The sequence below is a fragment of the Oncorhynchus masou genome, chromosome 3 (genome assembly GCF_036934945.1).
Source record: "Oncorhynchus masou masou isolate Uvic2021 chromosome 3, UVic_Omas_1.1, whole genome shotgun sequence".
NCBI classification, from domain to species: Eukaryota; Metazoa; Chordata; class Actinopteri; order Salmoniformes; family Salmonidae; genus Oncorhynchus; species Oncorhynchus masou.
Window position 1 is genome coordinate 22862170 of NC_088214.1, and position 12022 is coordinate 22874191.

Consider the following 12022-nt stretch of genomic DNA (forward strand, 5'->3'; position numbering starts at 1 on the left):
TGGTGAGATGACATTGATGCTAAGCTACAGGACTCGTCTTCTAGCACAGACCTGAATATGTTCCGGGACTCGTCCGATGGCATTGAGGAGTACACCACATCAGTTACCGGCTTCATCAAAAAGTGCATTGATGACGTTGTCCCCACAATGACCGTATGTACATACCCCAACCAGAAGCCTTTGATTACAGGCAACATCCGCACAGAGCTAAAAGGTAGAGCTGCCAATTTCAAGGAGCGGTACTCTAACCCGGACGCTTATAAGAAATCCCGCTATGCCCTCAGATGAACCATCAAAGAGGGAAAGCATAAATACAGGACTAAGACACAACACTGGCTCTGACATTTGTCGGATGTGGCAGAGCTTGCAAACTATTACAGATGACAAAGGGAAGCCCAGCTGCAAGCTGCCCAGTGACACAAGCCAAACAGACGAGCTAAATGACTTCTATGCGCTCTTAGAGGCAAGCAACACTGAAGCATGCATGAGAGCACAAGCAGTTTCGGATGACTGTGTGATCACGCTCCTGGTAACCAATGTGAGTAAGACAGGTCAACATTCACTGGTAACATACAATATCTGCCCCGTTGTCTTAAAGGACCCACTAAAGGACTATGCCAGTTCTGGACTTACTAGATTTACACATCTAGTTTTTCTTGATCTATGTCATGTAATGTAAGGGGAAAAAATGGCACAGCAGCCATTTTGGGAGGGGGTGTGGATGACCACACACCATTGCAGTCATCTTTGTTGACTAATATATGTCAAGTAATGCAAGGGGAAAAAATGGCACAGCAGCCATTTTGGGAGTGGGTGTGGATGACGGATTACCAGGACTTGTACTCTGACTGGCAAGTCTCTTCTCTGACATTTTCAACCTGTCCCTGGCCGAGTCTGTAATACCTGCATGTTTCAAGCAGACCACCATAGTCCCTGTGCCCAAGAACACCAAGGTAACCTGCCTAAATGACTACTGACCCGTAGCACTCACGTCTGTAGTCATGAAGTGCTTTGAAAGGCTGGTCATGGCTCACATCAAGATCATCATCACAGAAACCCTAGATCCACTCCAATTTGCATACCGCCCCAACAGATCCACAGATTATGCAATCTCTGTTGCATTCACCACTGCCCTTTCCCACCTGGACAAAATGAACACCTACGTGAGAATGCTATTCCTTGAATACAGCTAAGTGTTCAACGCCATAGTGCTCTCAAAGCTCATCACTAAGGTAAGGACCCTGGTACTAAACACCTCCCTCTGCAACTGGATCGTGGACTTCCTGACAGACCTCCCCCAGGTGGTAAGCGTAGGCAACAACACATTTGACACGTTGATCCTTAACACAGGGGCCCTTCAGTGGTGCATGCTTAGTCCCCTCCTGTACTCCTTGTTCACCCATGACTGTGTGGCAGAGCAAGACTCCAACACCATCATTAAGTTTGCAGACGACAACATTTGGAGGCCTGATCACCGACAACGATGAGACAGCCTATATGGAGGAGGTCAGAGAACTGGCATTGTGGTGCCAGGACAACAACCTCTCCCTCAACGTGATCAAGACGAAGAAGTTGATCATGGACTACAGGAAAAGGAGGGCCGAGCACGCACCCATTCTCATCGACTGGACTGGAGCTAGTTCAGAGCTTCAAGTTCCTTGGTGTCCACATCACCAACAAACTATCATGGTCTAAACACACCAAGACAGTCATGAAGAGGGCACGACAACGCCTATTCCCCCTCATGAGTACTCAGATCCACAAAAAGTTCTACAGCTGCACCATCGAGAGCATCCTGACTGGTTGCGTCATCGCCTGGTATGGCAACTGCACGGCCTCTGACCGCAAGGCGCTACAGAGGGTAGTGTGTACGGCCCAGTACATCACTGGAGCCAAGCTTCCTAACATCCAGGCCCTCTATACCAGGTGGTGTCAGATGAAGGCCCAAAGAATTGCCTAAGACTCCAGCCACCCTAGTCATAGACTGTTTTCTCTGCTACCGGACGACAAGCACCAGAGTGCTAAGTCTAGGTCCAAGAGGCTTCCTAACAGCTTCTATCCCCAATCCATAAGACTGCTGGACAGCTAGTCAAATGGCTACCCAGACTATTTGCATTGACACCCCCCCCCATTTTTTCTTATGCCACTGCTACCTGCTGTTTATTATCTGTATCTATACATATTACCTCAACTACTTCGACTAACCTGTATCCCCGCATATTGACTCGGTATCCCCTGTATATAGCCTCGTTATTGTTGCTTTTTATTTATTACTTTAGTTTATTTAGTAAATATTTTTCTTAACTCTTATTGTTTTAAACTACATTGTTGGTTGTAAGGGCTTGTAAGTAAGCATTTCACGGTAAGGTCTACACTTGTTGTATTCGGCGCATGTGACAAATAAAATTTGATTTGAATCAATTGACATGTCGGTTTCTTTCAGGTCGGTTTCTTTCATGTCCTATGCTCTGCTTTTATCCTGTGAGTGTCCAGACTGGGTTCTGAGGCAGGCCAGGGTTTGCGGCCATGATCAATAATTAGGTGGCCGCTAGCCTTGATCCTAATTATCCTGGCTTTGGAGGAGATTAGCCTGCACCTGAGCCCCATTCTCAGCCTGTCTTAAAAACAACTCCCTCCCAATCAGCCTAGCCTCACTACCCAGAACCTCTAGCCTCTGCCCAATAAAGCGAAATACAGGTGGGGACAAGACACCTTAGTTTATCAGTTTTCTCACCAGATCTCTCTCTCTCTTGCTCTCTTGCTCTGTTTTTCTCTTTCTCACTCCCCCTTCTCTTCCATAGCAACTTTGTGGATTAGTAATGAACCTGTGTTATTGTTGCCCAATAACATAAACAGAGGCAGTTCATATAAGGGCTAGAGAAGGGAGATGGAGAAGATTACTATGAGCAGCAGCGTGTGTGTGTGTGTGTGTGTGTGTGTGTGTGTGTGTGTGTGTGTGTGTGTGTGTGTGTGTGTGTGTGTGTGTGTGTGTGTGTGTGTGGTTGTGTGTGTGTGGTTGTGTGTGTGTGTGTGGTTGCGTGCGTGTGAGCCTAACCTAGAGTGGGGGATGTTTTTAAAGTGTGACAGGCAGCTCAGACAACCGGTTGTTCTAAAAATAATTTCTAAGGAGTTCCTCATGTATGTCTCTATCCAGGGGCCAATCTCAACTGCTAGACTGATACCAGAAGCAGCCTTTTAAATCGTCTGTTAACGCACCACAACACAATTAGTTAATTTTCACTGGCATCTGTTTGGTCTCTTCGTCATCATCCATTTTTACATCCATCTATAGAATGCATGGGGATTGAAATACAGAGTATTTATTTTATTTTATTGAGGTTGGAAATTTAAAATCCATGAAAGCCATTGATGCAATATTCATCATGTGTATACCAGATATTTAAACAGCAGATTAATCAGATACTGTTCACCCAACTTAGACTGTCTGCCTGTCTGTATGTCTGTCTGTCGTCCTGTCCGTCTATCTGTGTCAGTAATAATGAAACTCTTACATGAGGATGTACAGTAGCTACTACCGAGCAGCAATATGTTCAAGACATGTAAGACAGAATATCAGGCTCATAATAATTTGTGGTCTACATCCTGAGTCCCACATCTTTGTACTTCTTCATGCTAGCGAGGTGTTGAAATGTCACTGATGAAATGCAGTGCCAAGCCCAGGCCCTTCGGGGAAGGAGCCCAGAGGCTGTCTGTGGTCTGTGCAGTTGACAGATGCACACTCCGGCTCTGTCCCAAATGACACCCTATTCTCTATTTAGTGCACTACTGTTGACCATATCTCTGGTCAAAAGTAGCGTACTATAGGGAATTTGGTGCAATTTGGGGCACATCCTTGGCCTCTCATTGTCATGCTGAGGAGTTGGTGATCCCTAGATGTGAACCAGAAATAGGTCATCATATGGTGTGTGATTGTTGGAATGACGGTTGTGATTTACTGTATACTTGGGTTGGGGTCATTGCCATTTCAGTACAGTCAGTTAAGGAACTGAATTGAAATTCCAATGTTACACAAACCCTAACGTTGATATACGTACAGTATTAGATATCAACTTTCTCAAATTTTCTTGTCTATTTTCTTCCTTCCACCACAACATCAACATCCTGTGCATCGTCTCTCTGTTTGCATGTTATGGCATAATCACTTATTCAGAGTGAGTATTCATCAATCGAAGCCAACGATGCAGACAACTGAAGAGTGTCTGTCTGGGTGAAATAGTTGAGTGTTCTGCTTTACATAGGTAGGCCATCTTTGAGCTATTGCACGCCAACCTCCCCCTGGCACAGATGGGTCATGTGTGTGTGTGTGTGTGTGTGTGTGTGTGTGTGTGTGTGTGTGGCCGTCATTTTGCCTCTGATGGATGACTAATCTTCTCCTGGTAATGACTGAGGAGGAGCTACCTTCTGAATGCCAAGCAGCTGGATAAGAGGAGATGGCGCGAGAGGAGGGGGGGGTGACAGTTGGGGAGAGAAGGAGAGGGTGAGTGAGAGGAGAGTAAGAGGGAGAGAAAGGGGGAGAAAGAAAGAGAGGAGGGAGATGGAGAGGAGGGAGGGAGACAGGGAGTGGCTACAACACCATGAAGCCCCAAAGAATTTTAAAGAGTAGACATGTGTTTCTGAATTCCCTAGCTGTGTCTGATTCAGACTGATAGTATCTAGATCTCCTGTGTAATAACCTGCGTACAACATGAGCTTTCGTGTTTCATTGCTTTTGAACATGAAATACAATATAACACATACAAGAGTGCAAAATGAAGAGGGGGCTGCTTGAAGGAAATTATTCTCTTCACTCAGCTAGCTCAATGCAGTAACCATAATCATAATTATACTGTATTCACACCCTCACTAAGACATACATAATATATACAGTTTGGACACACCAACTCATTCAAGGGTTTTTCTTTATTTTTACTATTGTCTACATTGTAAAATAATAGTGAAGACATCAAAACTACTAAATAACACATATGGAATCATGTAGTAACCAAAACAAGTGTTTAAAAAATGAGAATATCGTCACTATTTGCCTTGATGACAGCTTTGCACACTCCTGGCATTCTCTCAACCAAATTTGTGAGGAAGTCACCTGGAATGCATTTCAATTAACAGCTGTGCCTTGTTAATAATAATAATAATATCCCATTTAGCAGACGCTTTTGTCCAAAGCGACTTACAAGTCGGCTGGGGCCACTACTTTTACATATGGGTGGCCCTAGCGGGAATCGAACCCACGACGCTTGGCGTTGCAAGCGCCATGCTCTACCGACTGAGCCACACAGGAGCCACACAGTTAATTTGTGGAATTTCTTTCCTTCTTAATGCATTTGAGCAAATAAGTTGTGTTTTGACAAGGTAGGGGTGGTATTCAGAAGATAGCCTTATTTGGTAAAAGACCAAGTCCATATTATGACAAGAACAGCTCAAATAAGAAAAGAGAAACGACAGTCCATCATTACTTTAACCTCTCTGCGCACCGAACCCGCAAGCGGGCTGAAATGCCTCAACATACGGTGATCGCTACATAAATTGTCATATTAAACATTCATGAAAATACAAGTGTCTCACATGTATCGAAAGCCTAGCATCTTGCTAATCCAACTGCGTTGTCAGATTTAAAAAAGGATTTACTGCGAAAGAATACGATGTGATTATCTGAGCATAGAGCCCCATAAAAAAATTCACCAGCACAGACGTAACATAATCACAAACTGCATTAAAATAAATAGTTTACCTTTGACGATCTCCGTCTGTTTGCAATTCCAATGCTCATTGTTACACAATGAATGATCTTTTGTTTGATAAAATTTGTTTTTATAGCCTAACACGAAACATTTTGTGAACCCGCTTGTGTCGTGAATTCTGTCTCATTTCATTTTCGACGACACATTCCAGGTAAATAACCCACACAGAACGTGACTTTTCCAGTCATGTTTGGTTTCACTGCAATCAACTGGTTTGTTTGTAACAATTCACTGCAATCAAACATGATGGGCCATTTCGCGGGAAGTATTGACTGAAAGAAACCGATTTGAAGACAACAAGTCATGACATCATTGTGCACCAATGATTTGCCCGCTGTTTCGTTGATTGACTGTATTTTAACCCAATGACCACTGATCGTCTTGAAATCTAGCTGGATAGATAGCCAATGAGCTGAGCTAAACGGCAATAGGTCATGTTTATGTGTCGCAAGACCAACCCATGTAGTAAGCTCCAGTGTAACGAGTCATTCGCTATTGAAGTTTCATACTGGAAGGAGAAACACATACAGTATTACGCACTACATTGTTTGGTAAACGCGCAGATTCAGCTGTTTATATATCAATCATTATGGCGACTAAGTCAGGGAAAGCTAAATCTAAGTCTAGATATACAGATGTACACACAATTTTAGAAAAAAATAGATTAAAAAGTGAGACAGAGATTGTTGTAGGACGATTCATTTGGCGATTATGGAGGAATATTTTTTGAACGGGAGAGGACATCGTTTTGGACTGGTAAGTTCTTATCATGCTAATGCCCTTGTTTGAAATTAATAATATAAATTATTATTTGTGATTTTTATTTTATTTTAGAAGCAATATATAAACATGTAATGTCATGAAATGTGAGATGCGTGTCTGCCGCCCCACCACAGCCCACATGAAATAGCGTATTTGAGGCTGTTGAGGGGAGGGCAGGCCCACAACAACGTCCAAAGTGAAATGGAGACAGTAGATACAGCTGGTCTGTTGTAATATAATAAAGACAGTAGTTCTAGCTGGTATGTTATAATATAATAGAGACAGTAGATCTAGCTGAAATGTCATAATGTAAAAGAGACAGTAGATCTAGCAGGTCATAATAATATATGCAACCTTATGTTCCCTGTACTCTAAACTCTATCTGTTTATTATACCTGTTGATACAGGGCTCATATGTGAAACTATTCTAACTGAACATTTTCTTTCACAGTGACACTGACTCCGAATGGCAGCCCCCAGGGCCAAGGTTTCCATCCCCCACTGAAGCTGGTTCATCCAGCTCCTGCCACATGTGGTGTTCATCTGCCCAAATGTATTTCTGCAGGCATGGATGTGCCTCAGGGCCAAAAGGGCACAGCATGGAGGCGTCGCTGTGTTCTTTGCAAAATTAAGTCCCCCATCACCTGTGCCACATGCTTGGTGACCCTCTGCTTTACAGCAGAAAGAGACTGCTATGGCACCTGGCATCAGCAGCACAATATTGTGTAGAGCTTTGGCAATGTGGGTGGGGTTATATCCTTTCTGTTTGGCCCTGTCCGGGGGTCTCATCGAATGGGGCCACAGTGTCTCCTGACCCCTCCTGTCTCAGCCTCCAGTATTTATGCTGCAATAGTTTGTGTCGGGGGGGGGGGGGGTAGGGTCAGTTTGTTATATCTGGAGTACTTCTTCTGTCTTATCCGGTGTCCTGTGTGAATTTAAGTATGCTCTATCTAATTCTCTCTTTCTCTCTCTCTGAGGACCTGAGCCCTAGGACCATGCATCAGGACTACCTGGTATGATGACTCCTTGATGACTCCAGTCCACCTGGCCTTGCTGCTGTTCCAGTTTCAACTGTTCTGCCTGCGGCTATGGAACACTAAACTGTTCATTTTTACTCTTGAGGTGCTGTCCTGTTGCAGAAAAAAGAAAAACCCTTGAATGAGCAGTTGTGTCAACTTTTGACTGGTACTGTATGTTCACAGATGTTTCCAATATAGGAGTTTTTCATGTGGAATCACATTGTATCTTATGGATTTTCTGTGTATTCAATGATTAGGACCTAAAGTTAGGATAATATTGTAGTTTACCAGAGAGAGAAGAGGGGAACTGTCGGTTCGGTCTAAAGTGAGCTCTGCAATACTGGGTCTTTTTTTCTTCAAGACAGGAGAGCGATGAAGACGGAGAATGACAAAGCGATATTAAGGATTTATCCTTCTCTCATGCTTTTTTTCTTTTTTTGGTGTTCATTCTGCCTCTCCAGATCTCACAAGCTGCTCTCCTACACATGACAACTTCCCTTTAAACTTTAAAAAGATGACTTAGACATGAAAAATGCTCTCCCTCCTGCGTCCTTACTCATGCCCATAAACAAACGCATGCAGACACACAGAACACACACACAAACACACACACACACACACACACACACACACACACACACACACACACACACACACACACACACACACACACACACACACACACACACACACACAGATTCACACACACACACACACACACACACACACACGGATTCACACATCCATGAGTACTGTGATCATTCCTGATATCTTCCAAACAACTCTCTTCACCTGGCAGAGGTGATATATCTGTCTATATAAAAATACACAGGTGGCCTCCCTTGTGCATTGCTATTTTTACAGCTGCTCACAGATATGCGAATGTGCTACTGTTTCTCTAATTGGGGAATGGACAAAGTCTATTAATGGATCAAAATGGATATCATTTTATAGTGCAATATATAATAGTTATACAGCAATTATGTTATGTATATGCCTGTTAGCTGATACATGTTATACACAGACATTAATTGTGTTCTGTGCATAGGCCCCGAAGTGCCATACCTGTTTTCATTTGTATATATGAAACCCAGTAGTCTACTTTAGTTTGTGTAAATTAATTGTTCTAAGAAATAATCGACATACTTCTCTGACTTAAAACTACAGTAAATAGCCTACAGTATAGTTCACTAAGCCCAGAGAAAGATAGTTATTTTCTCTGTGTGGGGACTGTAGTGCCAGCTACCTCTCAAATCTCTGTTTTGTGTTGGAGATCTGTTGAGTTACTAATACGTGTCTTAGCTCCACTTCATAATGCGCAGGCGTGATCCAATCTAAGCCTAGCGAAAAGCTGTCAGATTCAGAACTCGACCGTCGTGTGCTCGAGTCTGTTTCCACACTGTATTCCTCGCACGAGTGAAACAAAAGCTGCCGAGAGCCTACTTTTTGGAGTCTTCCTGAAGGGGAGAAAATGCTTGCACGTTTCCTTGGTGACTGATCTCCACGAACAACAGACTTCAACCTGTGGATACTGCGTGGCGTGCGCCAGTTTCCAACCATAGGGATTCGGGACGCTCTCCTCCTCTAGCCGGCTGCGTGCTTGATTGTTTCCCGGCGTCGGTCTGTGGCGCGCTGTGTGGTCCAGTGTCTCGTTTATGAATGGCCCTGACATGGAGGAAATTCCGTTTCAGAAAGTCAAAACCCGGCGGAAGAAAAGCCACTGTCCACCCGGCGTCCCTCTGACTACCATTGCATGCGAGGACGAGTTCGACTGTAAGGAGCTGGAGTCTCTGTTCCAGAACTACAACCTAAAGCTGGAGCAGACGTCCACTCTCAAAGCCCTGGCGGTGCTCATCATCATGGCATCGACGCTGGCCGTGGTGGAGTTGCTTTCCGGGCCCAATCTGACCATCCCCAAGGGGTCCCATCCTGTCCACTGTATCGTCTTCGTTTCCCTCTTCATTGTCACCAACGTCAAATACCTACAGGTGACCCAGCTCCAGCAGATCGTCAACCTGACCTTGCTCTTCGCCTTCACCTTCTCGTTCCTCTGCTGTCCCTTCTCTCTCGGAGCCGTGGGGCTGGAGCCCCCGACCAACCCGGAGCAGGGCATGTGGCAGCTCATGCTGGTTACATTCGTCGCCTACTCACTCCTGCCCGTGCGGACTCTGTTAGCAGTAGTGTTTGGAATAATGATTGCCATCTCTCATGTAATTGTGACAGCGACCTCGGTGACAGTCAAGACGCAGAAATTATGGAGAACGGTAAGTAGGTGCATACTAATTTGTATGTGTGCATACATAGTTAACCACCAGACTGTTCAAGGCATGGGTAACGGCTTTTATGAAGAACCGATTAGGGATAACATCCGCGAGAGGAAGCAATGAGTAGGCCTATGTCAATATGTAGTTCAGCACCGTCAAACTGGACAGCGACCGGCAGTTTTTCATACATATACATTTCAGTCATTTAGCAGACACTCGTATGCAGAGCGATTTACAGTAGTGAGTGCATACATTTTCATACTGGTCCCCCGTGGGAGTCGAACACACAACCCTGGCGTTGTCATGCTCTAACAAATGAGGCACACCATACTACAATGTCTCGCTTGTGGAAGACCTACAAAGTTAAATTCTTAAATTAAATATGTTTTAGGTTTCTATATGTAATGGTTTAGATTTATGTAGAATAGAAACAATTGTGAACTCAAGCCATGCATTTCTTTTTTTATAACGAGCGTGTGCTGGATGTAGGCCTACAGTAGGCTGGTAGAAATTGCACGGCTCTACAGTAGCTTGTAGAAAGTGCAAGGCTGTGCGAGATGATGAACGGAGAGGTGCTCAGTAGCTCAATCTAAACTCGGACTTCAATGACGTGAGGCGAATTTTGATAATCACTACAGACAGTAGAGCAGAGGGGTATCTCACGAAGCAGGTTTGAGGAGGTAACTTTGGTCAACACTTGAGTTCAGTTCGGGATAACTGGCCATAAGAAAGTGTGTCACCTTTTAACAGGTACATTTCTATGGCAAGGAGTCCTTCAAAACTAACCTGCTCCGGGGCAGGCCAACTCATCGCTATCTTCACTTATCATGAATGAAATGACAGCCACGAGGTGAGGACCAATGAAATCAGATTCCCTCCCTCTTGCAAAGATTGCGTCATCACCCCCTTCATTTGAGAGATGACTGATTACATATTTGATTAATTAACGTTTGTTTGTGTGTTAAAAAAAGAGTAATGTTAAAATATATCACATTATGTGGAAAGCCATTTTTAACATATATTTATATACATTTTATATTAATAATTCATATTTTTTATATAAATAATTAATTTGTTGATATCAATAATCATATAATAATGACCTTCATAGGGGCTGAATTCCATTTGCATGCTCCTACATACAGTCACTTGTGAAAGTCCACACACCCCTTGCAGTCTTCACATGTTGCTGCTATGAAAATGAATCAAAAAATGGATTACATTTTATTATTTTCCTATAGATCTACACAACGTACTGCTCTTTTAAAAATTTTAGAACCTTTTTTCAAAATAATTTTAAAAAGTAAGAAATGAAAATGTGTTGATTGCATGTATTGATTGAGTATGTCTTCACACCCCAGAGTTAATACTTGGTGGAAGAACTTTTGGCCGCCATCCCAGCTGGGAATCATTTGGAATAAGATTCTACTAACATTGCACAACTCTAAGGGCAAAATATCCATTGTTTTTGCCAAAATTACTCAAGCTCAGTATATTTGTTTGGGAATAATTGCCAGACAACAATATTCAATTCTTGCCTCTGATTTTCAAGCAGATTTAGATCAGGACTGAGACTACTAGACCATTCAGGAACACTCAGCACCTCTTGGAAAGGCGTTCTGCTGTGTCTTTCGAATTAGAATTTAAAAAATTGTTTCGCTGAAAATAAAACTATGGCAGTGTTAGGGTTTCAGAAGACTATGGCAGTGTTAGGGTTTCAGAAGACTATGGCAGTGTTAGGGTTTCAGAAGACTATGGCAGTGTTAGGGTTTCAGAAGACTATGGCAGTGTTAGGGTTTCAGAAGACTATGGCAGTGTTAGGGTTTCAGAAGACTATGGCAGTGTTAGGGTTTCAGAAGACTACAGTGTTATGAAGCAGTGTTAGGGTTTCAGAAGACTATGGCAGTGTTAGGGTTTCAGAAGACTATGGCAGTGTTAGGGTTTCAGAAGACTATGGCAGTGTTAGGGTTTCAGAAGACTATGGCAGTGTTAGGGTTTCAGAAGACTATGGCAGTGTTAGGGTTTCAGAAGACTATGGCAGTGTTAGGGTTTCAGAAGACTATGGCAGTGTTAGGGTTTCAGAAGACTATGGCAGTGTTAGGGTTTCAGAAGACTATGGCAGTGTTAGGGTTTCAGAAGACTATGGCAGTGTTAGGGTTTCAGAAGACTATGGCAGTGTTAGGGTTTCAGAAGACTATGGCAGTGTTAGGGTTTCAGA

At 43.4% G+C, this 12022-nt stretch overlaps 1 protein-coding gene across 2 annotated transcripts in view; it reads left to right on the plus strand.

Annotated features, from left to right (window-relative positions):
• The first annotated feature begins 8922 nt into the window (after positions 1–8922).
• LOC135512979 (adenylate cyclase type 1-like) overlaps positions 8923–12022 on the plus strand; it is a 57210-nt gene continuing 54110 nt past the window's right edge. For both annotated transcript variants that reach the window (XM_064935562.1, XM_064935553.1), the window contains exon 1: positions 8923–9804. In XM_064935562.1, coding sequence (XP_064791634.1) covers positions 9196–9804 — 609 coding nt within the window. In that variant the 5' untranslated portion in view covers positions 8923–9195. The remainder of the gene's footprint in view (positions 9805–12022) is intronic.